Genomic DNA, 17,860 nt, shown 5'->3' with positions numbered 1-17,860 from the left:
CCAGGGTCATACAGCCAGTAAGTGTCTGAGGCTCTATCCATATTCCTGAAGATGACTTCTCTTGATTCCAACTTTCACACAGGGACAAATGTCTGGTTTTGTCCTGAGGCTATGATCCCAAAAGCTGTCCTTCTGTTGTGGCTACACCCAACCTCCCAATTCTCTGTTACCCTTGGCCTATCCTAGTCCTCCATTTTCTCAACTCCTTATGGCCCCTGGCCATTTCCCACCCTTGATCCTGTCTGCGCTCCTTTTTCCCTTGGCCACATGGTCCAGGTGCCGGGAGTTCTGTTCACCCCAGCTTGCTGGACACTCCCATCCACCCCTCCTCCAGTCCCCTCAAACTACTTGGCCTCTTCTAGATTCTTCCCCCAGTCTTTCTGTATGTGGGGTCCATCTTGTCTCCATTGGGGAGGTCATATTCTTGAAATCTGGACACTGCTCAGATTGTTATAATCTAGCCAATAGCTTGCTAATGTTCAGACTCATTGGGAGTCTGATCAATATGACAGATGTTCTAATAAACCTTGTCTTTGAATGAAAAAAATATATAAATTTGGAAGGTTTGTTAATTGGTTATATAGATGAGGGGACAGACTGACAATGAAGGACAAATGAGTAGGCAAAAGTCATAGTACAGACAAAAGGTTATGAATTCTTGAATTAGGAAGGTGACAGAGTACTGAGGAAAGAATAAATATGAGATGATGTGGAGACTACAGGGGGTGAGGTAGAGTCAAAAGGATGAAAGGTGATCATTTCTTAAATATTTACTAAATGAAAGGCACTGCTAAGTTTTGGGTGCACAAATACAAAAATTAACACAACCTATCAGCACTAGGTGGTTATAGTATCTACTTGTGTTTTTAAAGAGATTATATCATCATTTATTTAGAGCCAGTTGGGAACTTTGACATGGTTCAGTTCAATATCTTCACTGAAAGATAAGGTAACTGAGAGATCTTAGGTGACTTACTCTAAATCACTCTGGTAATGTGACAGAGCAAAGATTCAAATCACTATTCTATGATTCCTAGTCCAGTGCTCTTTCTAGATCACCACTTATTTATCTTAGGAAATCAATAGGGATATGAAGACTTCTTCTTTGCCTGCATTTCTTGGCCTAAAGTGGTTTGAGATGATGCGAGATGCCAATACTTGAAAGTCAAATATAAGACTATAAACTAGATGGAGTAGAGTCCCAGGGGTGGGGAAGTTGCAGCCTTAAGGCCACATGTGGCCTTCTCAATCCTTAAGTGCAAAATTTGGATTCAGTCAAAAGGCCATGCTTAAGAATTTAAAAGGCCACATGTGGAATTAAGGCCAAAAGTTCTCTACCCCTGGTAAATGGGGGAGACATCACAGAGTTACAATGAGCAGACAGGATGGAAGATATTATTTGAACAGTTTTCAGAATAGTGATGATACTTGACTTGACGGGACTAAACAAACTACCTGAGAGAATGTAGAAAAAGAAGGATGGAAGGCCTAGAACTGAGCCACAAGGAATGCTTATCACTAAGAGAAAGAGAATTTAGTAAAGGAGACAGAGAAAGAATAATTAGAGCAAACTGAGGAAAAACACAAGTGCCATGTCACAGAAGTCAGAGGAGAAGAAATTTCCAAGAATTGTCTTGAATGGTCAACATGGAATGAGAATAAAGAAATGATGTCTGTCTGTACTGATAAGCAAGTTCCCATTAGTGGTAATGGATAGAGTGAGTATTCAGTAGAGTAGGCAGGCCAGCCTTTGGTTTGCACAAGGTTAAGGAGGTTATGTGTACTTAGCAAATGGAGATATTAATTAAATACAAGTATACATGTATATGCATATATACACATATATGTATTTATATGCTACATTTGTGTATACACAAATGCATACACACATGTATATATATATATGTATATATGTATATATGTATATGTGTATATGCATACACCAACAGAGGCATTAACTCTATCCAAGTAACCTTTATCATCAGAGGTCCTCAGCTCACTTAAGACTAACCTTGTACTATTTCTAGGGATACAGAGCTATGAACCTCATTCCCTGGGTGGATTCCTACACCAACACATAATTTTCTTAGGTTCTGCTTGGCATTCATTCCATAGTACTCTAATTGAAGACTCCTGTTTTGTTCTTGAGTAACACCAGAGGTTCATTAGCAAAGTTCAAAGATATATTAGAGGGTACACCAAGATGGTAGATGAAGAATAAAGGATATTTTAGGGGCAGCTAAGTGATGCAATGGATAGAACACCAGCCCTGAAGTCAGGAGGACCTGAGTTCAAATGTCGCCTCAAATCAAACACTTGACTTTTACTAGCTGTGTGACCCTGGGCAAGTCACTTCACCTCAATTGCCTAAAAAATAAAGGATATTTGTATCATTTTTCTCTTCTTGGGAGCTATAATGCATTGTCAGGTGTATTCCTGGCCAGATCTCATCAGCAATGATTATACACCTCTGTTCTCTGATTGTCTTCCTTTTTAGCCATGGGTTGGAAAATGATTCATTGTAATTTTTTTCTTGGATTTCTTGATCAAGACTCTTATCTTGATGTTGTTTTTTTTTGTTTGTGTGTTTTTTAGATATTTGTGAAGGGGTTTGATTTGGGGAGCTGTGTTATACACTAACCTATTTCTCCACTATCTTGATTTGACTCTCCAGGATTATATGTAATATTGATGTACTGAATTTCTTTCCAATAAGATGAGGGTTGAAGCAAGGCTTGATTATTACTTTATATAGTGCATGAAATGCTAGCTATTATGATGTGACTAGAAACAAGAAATGGAAAGAATAAGCAGAGATAAAAATGAAACAACACTTTTTGCAGATGATTTGTTAGTCTATTTGAAAAACCATAAAAAGTCAACTAAAATTAATTAAACAATGACATCAGCAAAGTAGTAGGGTATTTAAAAATATAAATGATCAGAATTTGTGTAGAATACCAATGAAATCAAGTATAAAGGGATAGATGAAGTTCATTACAGAATCTGTAAAATTTATGGAAGTGTACCTACTAAGACACACCCAAAATATATTAATAAAACCACAGAATAGTATTTACATTAATAATTTCAGACACGAATACTTACAGAGTCATTAATTGATTGATTTTGAGTCAGGCCCAACCTTATGCAACTTAATTTATTTACTCAGCGCCATCCAAAACCAAATTGCTAAAGTTTAGAACTTGAAAGTAGAGCTTGAAAAAAAAAAGACAACACCCTTTTTGAGGAACAAATTATCAATAATTTCAAGATAAATAATGAAAAATTTGTGAAAAGGAAGGTAGGCTAGGAGTGCCAGATCTCAAATTATACTGTAAAGGTATCATCATAAAAATGTATGTTATGGTTAACAAAAGTGAAACAGTGGAGTAGATTAGGCTAACAATATCAAAAAGCAATATAATTTAGAAACATAGTATTCAATAAGGCCAAAAGACCAACAACTCCTGGGGAAAGAACACACTATTTGATAAAATCTGCTTGAAAAAATGAAAATCATCTCAGCAGAAACAAGTTTTAGGCCAATATGAATATGAATTCCAAATGGATACATGATTTTAGTGTTACTGGCCACACCACAAATAAAGGAATCAGAAAGGAAAACTTCTTACAGATATGTATAGAGGAAGAGGTCATGACCAAACCAGGGAAGGGGAGGATCACAGAAGATGACATTGACAAATTTTCCTTAAATAAATTTGAAGTTTTTACACAAAACTTACAGTTAAAATTACAAAGGAAACAGTTAAATGGGAAAAAAAATTCTTTGTAAAAATTCTATGATAAAGGTATGTTTGAGATATGCGGAACTGATTCAAATATGTAAAGGTAAGATTCATTCCCCAATAAAAATTGACTAAAGTATATGAAAAGGCTCTCGTAAAAGAAATCTAAGTTTATAATTGGCATACAAAAATGTTCTAAATCACTAATACTTAGAGAAATATACATCATAATAATTCTGAATTTCTACTTCTAATTCCTCAGATAGGCAAAAATAGGAAATTGACAAAGGTGTTGTGGACAAACGAAGCATACTAATACATTGTTAGTAGAGCTGTGAACTGATCAAGCTATCCTGGAAAGTCATTAACCTGGACATACATAACCTTTGACTCAGTGATACTACTGCTACGTATTCTACTCTAGCTTATTAGGGTCATGGAAACATTTACAAAAGAACACAGATGAGAACAGAAGTAACATCGGTAGGAAAGGTCCAAGCACTACAGTTTTGAAAGCCAAATGTTTTATACGTGGAGGGATAAGCAAGTTATACATGGTTCAGTTTGGTGGCTACATGCTCAATCCTCTTCTCTTGTTTTAGGTGTATGGAAATGCTTGCATTGATTGGTATTTCTTAGGGTCAGAATTTTTTTTCATAAAAGTGCTTAGAGATAAAAAATAAAAAACATAATAAAGTTCACAAACATTAAAAAAATCCAAATCTAGTCCCTCTTGCACATGATAATGATCCACATACTTAATATCTGTCATACCCCCCATAAGTCTGTGTTCAATATCTCCCTTTCTTCCCATTAACCTTCATACGGTGTAGACTCTATTACCTTACCATTCTAGACAACTCTCTCTAGGTGTGTTTCATTTTCTCTATATCTTCCTAAAAGGTAGTTATTCTAAATTAAATCAGTATTGCTGGTGTGGTCTACCTACAACATAAACTGGTGTAACATTCACCTCTATTTTATACATTATGTCTTTTTATATAGTCTGAGAGAGCATTAGCTTTTTTCCTCTCAAATAGCACAATGCATATAAGCAATTTGCAAAATTTAAAGTACTACACAAAGGTCATCTTTGCCTTGGTTGTAGTCTGCAATATCACTGTTCAATACCTCCCCCTTATGTTGAAGGAGATGTTATTTTGAATGTGTGTAGAAATTTACACTTACCTGTTCATTTCATCTTATTGAGTCTCGCCCAACTTTCTACTCCGTCGAGATCTTTTGGGATCCTAAATCTCCCATTCCCCCAAAATGGCAGCTAACCTTACTTTATATGAGTCATCTGAAGATGTGATGAAACGTGTTTTTTCCCTTGTTCTTGCCTCAACACTTAACAGAGTGCCTGTCCTACACCAAGAAATTAATAAATGCATAATTTTTATTAGGTTAATTATTTTTATTTAGGAATTTGATATTTGATTAAGGTACAACTATGTGTCTATCCAAGTAAGTGAAAAATCAGTTGAAATCCACAATAAGTTATTAGACCACTACTTCAATAAGGCCCCGTGTAGGCTCTGGGAATACCAAGACAAAAATCATATAGTCTCTATCTATGAGGAAATAAATTTTATTGGATGAAGTGAACATAAAATAATATAGACAGTAAATAAAAGTTGGCTTTGCATTCTGGGGGACATACAGCAGGCAGGGGCTTAGGAGAGACCATCTTCCAAGTTGACAATGAACCAACATTTTATCTTTCTTGAATCTAAGTCCTCAAAAGATTGTGAATCTGCCATACTGGGCTCTTCACTGCCTTTCTCCTCGCCTGGTCCTCAAGAATAGCAGGAAGGAGCCTGTCAAAAGTTCTACTTAAACCTTGACATATGATTACTACAACTTTTCCCTACTTGTCATTGAACTAGAACCTTAAGAGTATGTGTCCTCTGAGATAGAAGGCAGAGAGGGACAGGATCAGATGCAATTTGAGGAAATAGGTAAATTGTAATCTCTGAGTATATTTTTACAAAGAATAACAATAATATTCAGGATAATAAGAACATCATTTATAATTTACTATCCTGACAATAGTGATGAGAATTGGAGCATGCAGATATGCTTATTTGCAAGTTACAAATGAGGAAATCAAGTTTCATCAGGGAAAAGTGACTTGTCCAAAGTTTCACAGTGACCTCCAATTCCATCCCAGATCTTCTAATATGGAGTTCAGTAATTTTTTACTGCCTTATTTTGTTAGTCTATTTATTTATTTATTTGGCTAGGATATGGTGTTAAGTGACTTGCCCAGGGTTACACAGCTAGTAAGTGTTATGTGGCTAAGGCTGGATTTGATGTCAGGTCCTCCTGAATACAGGCCTGGTGCTCTATCCACTGGTGCCACCTAGCTGCCCTCTCCTTTTTTTTTTTTTCACTGCCTTATTTTGTGGAGAAATTTTAATAATCAACATCTTTTACATGTTCACTGTCACATTTTATCTTCAAAACTTTTTGATTGTTTTCAGGTCTAAAATTATTACACCTTTTTCAAAGAAAAATAAATTGACACTTGGAGATGTTCAGTGACTTGGCCAATGTCACCTAGCTAAGAAATGGTAGAAGCAGGACTAGAAGCCAACTCTTGGCAATGGCCTTGCACAAGTCCCTTCTTACGTCACTTTGCTAACAACAAGCTAAGAATGACAAAGTACCCCTGAGAAGAAGTGTTTTTTTCCCCAATGTTCAGAGCAGAATTTAATGGTTTGTTTTGATCATGAGTTGGCAGCAGAGCTGCCAAGTATCTCCAAGGGAGCACCATCTCCCAAGAGAGGCAGGGCTTCCAGGTCTGTATAAAGTCTCTGTCTTCCCTGACTTCAGCTACTGACATTGAAACATGCCACTGTAGGGCTCAGTGCTGGGGAATGAGCTTGTGGATCTAATTCCCTGATTCATTCACTCACTCATAGTTTCTTTTGTGCTTCCTGAGGCTGAACTGAATGGAGAGTAGCAGTTGGGATCACTAATTCTACTGCCATCCATGCCACAGAAATGGCCAGGAGTGACCTCTCTGCCTCTAGGATCCTTTGAACTCTTTGTCCCAGTGACTAGTAAAGGGTTACTCCAGTCCAATTCTATGTTTCCTAGGCTTGAGACTTTAAGGTCAAACTTGGAATATAAAGTCCATGACTAACTCTCCTTTTTGGAGTCTTGACAACGTTTCTCCATAATCAAGCCAGCTAGGTTCTAGGAATTGCAATCCCAATACTACAGTGCAGGCTAGACACCAAAATGAAATAGTGAAAGCATTGTTGCATGTAGAGGCAGGAAGACTTGTGTATAAAAAACTTCAGAATCTCAGGAAGTCATTCACTTTCCTCATGGGTAAGTCACTTCACTTTGATTTCCTTATCCATAAGCTGTGAATAATTACACCTGTGGTACTTATTTCATAGGGCTGTCTTAGGGCTCAAATTAGACCACGTATGGAAGTTTTGTTCAAACATCCAAGGGCTCTATTATCCACTACTTGCAGCTTTTCAAGTTCATCGTTCTTCAGTAACTGAAGGAGTCATTTGAGGGATGGGTGATTGTGTAGTCCAAAGAAACACCTAATTTAATATTTGATTAATAATTTTATTCATTAATGTTTTTAAGTAATATTAATAATGTTAGGGGTATACTGTGTGCAAGACACTGCAGTAAAATTTTTAAGGAGCAGTTTGATAAGAAAATTTAGGTGAGAAAGAGTCCTTGCCCGAAATTAAAATGGTTCATATTTATGTAACATTTGGAAAGTACTTCAATTTTCTCATTTGAATTTCCCAACAACTGTTTCAAATAAATACCATCATTATTATGTCCTTCCCCCTTTTATAGATAAGTAACCTGGAGCTGATTGACTAAAGTGATTTGTCCTGACTTATACAATTAATAAGTGTGTGAGGTGGAAATTAAATCCACACCCTCTTGACTCAAAGATTAAAGCTCTATTACTACAGCACATTGCCACGCTAGTACTTTGTAGTGTAGTCACACCTCTATCCCCTTTTCTCTGTTTTTGTGTTTCTTGGAGAGACTACTCATCCATTACCATGTAAAAGCCCAATGTCTTATGCTGATCATGATAAGTCTCATGTCTATAGCATTTAATTCTTGACCCTTTCCTTACAACCATTGTGTGAACTCTATACCCTAAAAAAATTATTCCCACTTTCCAAATGAGAAGACAGAGTTGCAAAAGAATTGATTAACTTCTAGAAATCACAGAAGAAATTAGTAAATTCTCAAGCAATATTAGAACCCAAGTGTTCAGACTCCTAATCAAGTATCTTTCCAAGAGAGTGCATTCAGCAGCACCTGGGCATTTCAGAGTAGAAAACAAATCGCTTTGTCAGCCCTGGCAATCAAGAAGGGTTCTCTCTAGACATGGGAACTCAAGAGGACCCAACCTTGAATACATCTGTGAAAAAGATTGTCATAGATTATGTCTATACATATTTGATTCAATAATATCAATGACAAAAATGGCATACATGCCATGTATGAGACAAACAGTGCTTTAAATTGTGAGTCTAAGTTGGTTGTTTTCTACTTCATGTAGCTCCTATTATGTGAAAGGGAACTCCTTCATCGTCGCTAATTGTAAAAGTTGATTTTTTTCTACTACTCCAGGAGTCTATGAGATAAAGTTTTATTTATTTACTTTATCCTTACCTACCAGTTTCATAGTAACCACGTCAGAAAAAAAAGTTCTTTCATCTGGTCCTATGATGACTAATGAATATCTTTAAAATTAATACATGTTAAAAGTGTCATAAAATCATTGTTGCAGAGAAGGAAAGGATCTCAGTGATCATCTAGTCTAATATATTTCCTTTATCAATGACCAAACTGAGGTGTGTGATATACTATGAGTAAAAGACATTAAGAGATTTGTGAAAGATAAAACAGATAATAATGGTAGTGTTAATTACAATAAGAGTAGATAACTCTTTTATCTAGTTTTAAGGTTTTCCAAGCATTTTACAGAATTATCTCCTTCTGTTCTCAGAACAGCCTTGTGGTATAGGTACCATTATTTTATCCTTTTTTGACTTATGAGCGAATTGAGGTTCTGAGGTGAGGTGACTTCTCCATGGTCACAATGATCTAGCAGACACATTTTTCCATAAAACAAGAAATAAACCTGTTGTGTCTCTGCATACCTCTGATATCTATCTATCTATCTATCTATCTATCTATCTATCTATCTATCTATCTATCTATCTATCTATCATCTATCTATCCATATAGATAGATATAGATGTAGATATATAACTGTGTGTGTGTGTTTGTGTATGATTCTATGTCTGTGTGTGTCTGTGTCTGTGTGTGTCTGGGTTGAACAAGGGATCAACTAGCCCTTCCCTCAAGACTCTGAATGAGAAGAAATCCAGTACATGTTAAGATAGCTCCTTCCATTTCTGAATAGCAAAATTTTTAGAATCTTTTCCTTACTTCAAACCTAAGTTTGTTTCTTTTTACCTTCTAACCTTTCCTCCTGGCTCTTACCATTTGGAACAAATGAAACAAACCAAATCCTTCCTCTCTATGTCAGTCCTGCAGATACTTGAAGATAATTAACTCTAACCCTTGCCCTGACATTCATTTTTTATCTTTTCTACACCAAACACCCTCAGTTCCTTCCACCAATCCCAACATGGGAACATTTCAAAGTCCTTCTCCATGCTGGCTTAACTCCTCTGGAAAATATCTAGTCTATTGATTTCCTTCCTAAAGTATGGGACCCATAACTGAACATGTTGCTCCAATTTAGACAAGAGAGGACTACCTCAGTATACCTAGGTACTGTGCCCCTTCATTCAGTATATGGTCAAATTGGTTTTCTTGTTAGCCATGTATGTCACAAGGTTCTTGTGGGGATCAAAGGATCCAATCTATTTAAAGTATTTTGCCAACTATAGAGAGGCAAATCTGGTAAAATGGATTGTACATTGGGACTGGAGTCAGGAAGTCCTGATTTCAAATCCAGTCACAGATACAGAAGGTATGACCTTGGGTAAGTCATTCAACCCCTATTTACCTCTTTTCCTCAACCTTAAAATGGGAGCCATAACAATACCTACTTCACAGGGTTGTTGTGAGAACCAAATAAGATAATATTCGTGAAGTGTAGCACAGTGCTTGACATATAATAGATGATCTATAAATGCTTTTTCCCTGCTCTCCACTAATATATGTGTTAGTTCTTAATAACTTTGGTATCAACTCTTAGTTCTTCTGTTCTTCTCAACACAAAGATATTCTCTTTGTCAGAGAGAATAGAAGCAAAACACAAATTGAGAAGCTCTGCCATTGCTTGGCATTCATTGTACTTGTCTCATCAGTCATGAGAATCAGTTTAGATCCTGATTTGATTATGCTTTGTTTCCCCAAATAGTCAATTTTGCATTAAAAATACACACTTTTAACAGTCTTTAGCTTTCTGGGCTTCCCTCAGTTCAAAGTGCATGCTGACACTCCTTCAACTCTATTACTATAAGATAGGATCTGTTTTTGCATTTATCCTTGCATATCTCTTTTTTTGTTTTCTGCAAACTTATTTTTCACGTCTCAGTCTGCCTAATTGGCAATTTTTCTTCTTGTATCTTCAAAATTTTATTCTTGATATTTTTCTTTCCTTTCAAGTTTAAAATCTCTATAGAATTATCCTTTATATTTCCTCTAAATTATCTGGAATTAACTCTTTCCAAGTCTGATATGCATGTCTGACAATTGCTAATTTTCCTTCCTTTATCTATCTCAAACTTTAGGATGGTGTAATTGCTTTTCTCCTGCTCTTGTAACGTTCCCATTTATTTTGACTCTACCTAATAATTCCTCGTAATTTATGAGAATCAAATGCAGGATAGAATTTTCTCATGTTTGTTCCTTTACTTCACACTTTTGATGCTTTCAAATATCATTTTTATTAAGATATCAATAGCTTTTCTTTGTGGAGAGAGACAGAGATAGACAGATAGCTAGCTGGTATGTAAATAGAAAGAGATACAACAGGAGAAACAGGCAGCTAAATTAAAAGGGGGCAAAAAGAGCCAGGAAGAGTCAGAGGGAGATAAATTTGCAGAGATGCAGAGATAAAGAAATAGAGACAGAGAAAGGCATTGAAAGAGAGAGACAGAATGAGAGAGAATATTCTGACAGATGCCCAGATATTTGAATTATCTCATCAGTAATATACCGATAACAATATAAATGCTTTCCACCATGTTTTCCCATTGTGGTTCCTGGATTTCTTTATATGAGTATATTTACTCAGTTTAAAAATATTATAATATCCTGTTGTAACCTATCCTATTTCATTCAAATAAGAGGAAAACCTTTCCAGAACCAAATTCCAGTTATGAATCTATTATCCCTCAAGTCTAAATGGTACCTTGGCACCCAGATTTGTTCTCATAGATTAGAGATTCTAATTCATCTTGCATATGAGGCATAATTCCTTGGGGATCCCAGTGTGCTACTAGAGCTGTATATCTCTTATCTTTTATTCTTCTTGCTTAACCAGCTCTTCTTCTTTTCCACTGTTTCATGCCTTTTGGCATACTTTCATAGTGGTGACTCCTAGATGACGTCTGAGGAACCATGCTGACTTGAGAGTCTTTGCTTCTGTTTTATATATGTGTGTGTGTGTGCGTGTGTGTGTGTATGTATGTAAGTGTATACAAACACACACAGATATATATATATAAATACAAATTATTATAATTAGCATGTGGCAGCCTACTTATAACTTCTAAAAAACTTTTAGTAACTCATGGTGAGAGAGATGAAATGAAGTACTCCAAGAGTAAGTGAATGATGCACTACTGTGGCCAGTCCTTTCAAGATATAAAGGCTTAAAGTGGCACATGGGAATGACTTACATAGATGTCTGATGCCAATAGGTCAACTTAGCTTAGTTCAGACATTGAAAGTCACAAATGGACAGTCAGTGAGTCAATAAACATTCATTATGTACCTACTTTATGTCCAGCACCATGCTAAGCAGAGAGAATACAAAGAAAGGTAAAATACATTCCTCACCATCATGGAGTCCATAATCTCTATGCAAATAACATGCAAATACCAGTTAATAAACAAGCTATATTCCAGGTAATTTAGAGATAATCAGAAGACAGAAGGCACTGAAATCAATGGACCACTAAAATTGAATCAATGGATTAAGAAAGGCTTCCTGTGGGTGAGATTTTAGCTCAAACTTGAAACAGACTAACCCAAAAATTGGTGATTTCTGTGGGACCCAAAAAAACATATAGTGAATGAAAAGACAAATATCTCTGTTTGTGGCCATCTTCTGTTTCCACAGTGGCACTGGCGGAGAATTGAAAAAGTGACAGGTGGTGGGAATGAAACAAATTTAGAAGTCATAAATTTATTGTTAAGTGAGACACCAGTGGTCTTTTGGACAGATTAAGTCTCACAATGATGCAACTGGTGTCTAGTGTCAATGGTGACTACTCAGAAACTGGTGACTTCAGTCAATTGCATAAACCTTAAAGCTGCACAGATTACAGGAGTAAGCAGGATCTCAATGAACTCTTGGCCACCTTTCTTGATCCTCTTCTTCCTTCTCACAGTTTTTTTTCAACTTTCCTCTTATTTTATTTCACCTTCTTCTCCTTTATTCTTCTTTCCTCTCTTCTTCATTAGAGTGAAGCATATTCATAAGCAAAGATCTAGCTCTCCAAACCTGGCCAACAATAAACCCCCTGTCATGTTGATTTTTTGCCAGAGAATAAGGCATATCCTTTTCCTGAAGTGGGAAATGTCACTTTGGGGATGGTTAAATTTGTAGTGAAGTAAACAAAGTGAGCAGTAATACATGAGTGAGTCTCTCTCTCTCTCTGTCTCTCTCTCTCTCTCTCTCTCTCTCTCTCTCTCTCTGTCTGTCTCTCTCTGTCTCTCTCTCTCTCTGTGATAAAATGGATGAGTGGATTTTGAGGATCTAAATAACTGCTATGACAACTACCTAGATGTTCTTTCCCCCTTAATTGCTATTTCTAGCCCTTGCAAAAGATAGGTCTCTGACCATGTTGTATGTCTTGGAATCATTCATCATGCAGAGTGGATTTTTCTGATAGTTACTCTTCAGTTGCAGGTGAATGGCATCACTCTCAAATGACATCCATGGAGAACAGATCTGAAGTGAATGAGTTCATCCTTACAGGATTAACAGATGTTTCAGAGCTTCAGGTACCTCTCTTCGTAATATTCACCTTCATCTACCTCATTACACTGGTAGGGAATCTGGGGTTAGTGGCTCTGATCTCTAGTGAATCCTGCCTCCACACTCCTATGTACTTTTTCCTCAGTAACCTGTCTCTGGCAGATTTTGTCTACTCCTCAGCTATTACTCCCAAGGTGATGGTTGGACTCCTCACAGGGGACAAGGTTATATCCTATAATGGATGTGCTACACAGCTTTTCTTCTTTGGGTTTTTTGTTACTACTGAAAGTTTCCTCTTAGCCTCCATGGCCTATGATCGTCAATCTGCTATTTGTAAACCCTTATATTATACCACCACAATGACATCAAGAGTATGTGCTTATCTGGCCAGTGGTGCTTACATCTATGGCTTTCTGGTCTCCTCCATACTCATAGGAAACATCTTTAGCCTTTCCTTCTGTAGGTCCAACATAGTCCATCACTTTTTCTGTGATATTCCCCCTCTCCTAGTTCTCTCTTGCTCTGACACTCACATTGTTGAGTTAATAGTCTTTATTTTAGGGTCACTAAACAGCCTTCTCCCGTTTCTTGTCATCTTTACCTCTTACTTGTTAATCTTCAACACCATCCTGAAGATCCGTTCTACTGAAGGACGCCAGAAGGCCTTCTCTACTTGTACTTCCCATCTCACAGCAGTGTCCATATTCTATGGGACAATGTTGTTCATGTATTTCCAACCCAGCTCAAGCCATTCCATGGACACAGACAAAATAGTGTCAGTGTTCTACACCATGGTCATTCCTATGTTGAACCCTCTGGTCTATAGTCTGAGGAACAAAGATGTCAAGAATGCTTTTAGGAAAGTTGTGAGGGGACAACAATTTCATTTGGATTATATTTTTTCTTAGAGAGAAAATCTAATCTGTACCTTTCCCATTCTGGGATCCAGCCCCCAAATCATACTATTTTTCTTATGCACAGAGAAGTATATAATCAAAACATTTTCAAAGATAACATATTTAGTAGAAAGTATCATATATTTGGAGGAAAGATAGACTTGAATTTGTATTATCTTAGACACTTTCATGCTGTATAGCCCTAGGCTAGTGTCAATCTCAGTTTCCTCATATTTAAAGGGCCTTAACAATATCCTCTCTCTTAAAACATTGTTATGTGGAATGAACAATATGTGTGTGTTGTCTTTTTCTGGTTGTACAGGTGTGTTTGGCTCTTTGTGATCCCATTTTGGGGTTTTCTTGGCCAAGATACTGGAGTGGTTTCCTATTTCTTTCTCCAACTCATTTCTCAGATTAGAAACTGATGCAAACAGGGTTAACAGACTTTCCCAGGGTCTTACAGCTAGTAAGTATCTGAGGTTCTATTTGTATTCATGAAGAAGATTCCTCTTGATTCCAAGCCCAGTGGTCCATCCATGGTGCCACCTAGATGTGTGCTGACACACACATACACACACATTTTTAAGTTAAAGACAGCAGTTGTTGTGATTTTCCTAGAAAGAAGAAGATCAGTTACATAATTTTGAACAGTTTATTACTTCAAGAGCTAATCCACTGAATTGCTGGGAAGATTTAGTTTTAATGTGAATGGTATTGCTTACACAGCAGCCCCTGAAGCAGAGTTGAACTGGTAAATGCTTAAAAACCAGCTGTTCTGAAAAAAATGTATGTGTGACCTTTATTTTAAACCTATTTTAACTTACTATTTTCCTCATCATTTTCTGAAATCTAGATTATAAAAAAAACAATAAATTAAGTCCTGATTCGTAGTATTTCTTGATCTCTAGAGTCCAGGTGGTCATACTTAAAGTGTAATTACCTCTTTGTGAGCCCCTTAGAGTTGGCTCCAGAACACCACTGCATTATGGCTACCTTTAGGAAGGAATATAAACCAAAGGATGGTCCTAAATGACTGGAAAGCTCTCTGATCCTGTGTGACACACAAATTTCATTGTAACATCAATGTAATATCCTGATGCCATCTTCAACATCAATTCCATTCTTTTGCTAACTTATAGGTTTTTGTGTCTGAATAGGGGTTCCTGTGAGGTTTTGTTTTGTTTTGCTTTTTATATCTTTTGATTTTTCTGTGAGTTGAAAAAAAGACTAAGATTTAGTAACTTGAATTATTTTGTAAGAACTCTAGACCCATTTTGACCACAGTGGGAGAAACTTAGGAACATGTTCTACTATCAGCATGTAAGTTGATTTTTGAGGAATAACTCTATTCAAGGGTAATAAGCTAACAAAAAGGCAGAGAGTAAGAAATTTTGTAGGTCATTATCCAGGATTGCAAGTGGTCCATTGAGCCCAGAAGTCTCAGGGTGTAGTGAAGGACTTTGAAATGGGCTACAGTTGGAGTTCAAGTAGAAAGCAAGCATAGACTTCACAGAGGAAGTAATTGAGGCCCAGCTATGTAATAGGTCTTTAGTGTTTCTTCCCACACTTTGTCACTATCCTTTCTCCATTTTTGATTTGAATTGGGGGTGGGGAGGTTCAAATCAGTTGATGTTAGGTCGCTATAAGGAAGGAATAGTTGGTCTGTAAAAGTACAGTGCGTATTAGTGGGATACTAATATAATATCAGTCAAGGGTATACTTGGAAGCAAATATGCTAATGCCATGTATGACTGCTTTGAGAAAACATTTGTCCCAAATGAAGGAGGTGATGGTTCTGCTCTCCTCTGCTCTCTTCAGAGTTTTTGTTGTTCTCCAGTTGCTCAGTTCTGTCCAACACTACGCAACCCTATGGTCAGTGTTTGCAAGGGTTTTTGTTGTTGTTGTTTTTGTTTTTGTATTTTTGTTTTTGTTGTTTTTTTTTTTTTTGACAAAGCACCAAAGTTGTTCACCATTTTCTTTTCCATTGTGCTCCCATTTTACAGAAGAGGAGGTAATGCAAATAGAGGTTAAATGAATTGCCCATTGCTGCATGGCTTGTGAAGGTCTGAGACTAGATTTGAACTCATATCTTCCCGACTCCAGGATCAGTGCTTAATCCACTGTAGCATCTAGCTGTCTCCTTTCAGAGTACACCTGAATATTTTCTTCAGTCCTGGTGGTCACATTTTAGGAAGGATATTGATACCTGGAGCATGTAAAGATGAGATTTACTGGAGATTATTCCATATAAGGAACAATTAAGGAAATGAGTATGTTTATTTTGGTGAATGAAAATTTCAGTGTGCCTGGGTGAAATATTTGAAGATGTATCTCATGGGAGAGAGATTTGATCCATTCTGCTGAGCCCTAGAAGGCAGAACAGGGAGTAATGGATGTAGTGTTCAGAGGCACATTTTGACTTTCTGTAAGGAAAATTTTCCTAACAAATGGAGCACTTCACAATTGGCCCCCTGCCTTGAATATTGAATAATTCTCCACTGTAGGTTTTTAGGTGGGTTATCTTTTTAGTGGGTGTGTTGTAGAGAATATTCTTTTCAGGCCTGGATTAGATTTGATGACCTCTGAGAGCTCTTTGACTCTAAGATTCTGTTTTCCTCCCCTCTATCCCTCTCAAGAATTCCCATCGGAGGGCCACTTAGGTGGCCCAGTGGATAGAGCACCATCCCTGGACTAGGAGGATCTGGATTAAAATCCAACAGACTCAGGAATTTACTAGCTGTGTGACCCTGGACAAGTCATAGGGATTTTTATCTTTATCTTACAGGTGAATAGACTTAAACTTGGAAAAATTCAGTGTATTTGTTGAGGCCTCACAATGAGGAAATGCCATGACTGGAAACTAGGCCTTGACTGCCATGTCAAGGGCTCTTTCTATTCCTCCTAACAACGAGGTAGCTTAACAAAGGAACACAGCCAAGAAAATGGTCTCCTGGAGGACTCCAGCTTGGTCCCCATGCTCAGAGCAGAGTTTAATGGCATGTTTGGTATATGATGACTGTCGAGCAGCCCGTTGTCTCCAAGGGAAAAGACTCTTTTAAAAGCTGCTGTGCCCCAATGTTTGTATAAGGATCCTGTTTAACTTCGGACTTCAACAATTGACTTCCCAGTATTTCACTCCTAGGGCTCATTGACATGGGACCAACCTGGAGACAGCAGTCCCTGGAGTCACTCCCTCATTCATATGCTTTCCATTGTTCATCCTGAGACTGAGCAGGAAAGAAGGTCACTAACTCTGCCTCCATCCTGGCAGCAGCAATGACCATGGATGACCTCTCCTGATTTATGGCCTTTGGAATAACTAGTAACAGGGACTAGGGAAGAGTTTCTTTTGAAGCATTGAGTACATGCTAAGGTGGGGACTTCACACCCAAGATAGTCATGTGAATGTGCTTGACCAACTCTCCCCTTTGCTGTACCATTCACCTATGTCCACATGCCAGGTAGGTATTGGGGAGTGTGATGTAAGGCTAAGGTACTCATGTAGAAAACAGCAGGGCAGAGTGGGGAAAAGGGATGGACCTGGGGTCAGAAAGATCTGGAGAAACCTTGCCTGAACAAGTTGAGGTATATGATTGTGATGGAATGCTACTGTGCTATAAGAAATGATGAGCTCAATGATCTTAGAAAAGCATGAAAAGACTTACACAAAATAATGAAGAATGAATTGAGAAGAACCAGAACATTGTATATAGCAATAGCAATATTGCATCCAGAGAAAACTAATAAATATAAGTATAAAAATTTTACGTATTCACATATCTGTGTGTGTGTGTGTTTGTTTGTCTAATGATTGCCATCTCTGAGCGTGGAGAGAGAAGAAAAAAGGGAAAACAAGTTTAAACAATAATTTTGTTGTATATTTAAAAGGATTTGCACATTATACATACTGAATTTGCAGTTTCATGAGCAATCATCTTTTTAAAATTATACTATGTTATGGAAATGCTTGTTTTATTCCATAAATTAAAAATTTAAAAAAAACCCTTGCCTTTGAGATTTTCTTC

General features: G+C 37.1%; 1 protein-coding gene across 1 annotated transcript; it reads left to right on the top strand.

Moving 5' to 3' along the window:
- Positions 1-12,890: 12,890 nt before the first annotated feature.
- LOC114042055 (olfactory receptor 5B12-like) lies at positions 12,891-13,847 on the top strand. The gene has a single exon (XM_027860762.1). The coding sequence runs from the start codon at positions 12,891-12,893 to the stop codon at positions 13,845-13,847; it is 957 nt and encodes a 318-aa protein (XP_027716563.1).
- The last annotated feature ends 4,013 nt before the right edge of the window (positions 13,848-17,860 follow it).

Source organism: Vombatus ursinus, unplaced genomic scaffold (assembly GCF_900497805.2).
Source record: "Vombatus ursinus unplaced genomic scaffold, bare-nosed wombat genome assembly UNPS02014248.1, whole genome shotgun sequence".
Classification (NCBI taxonomy): domain Eukaryota; kingdom Metazoa; phylum Chordata; class Mammalia; order Diprotodontia; family Vombatidae; genus Vombatus; species Vombatus ursinus.
Note: the sequence above shows the minus strand (reverse complement) of the source record. Positions and strands in the feature narration are given on the sequence as shown.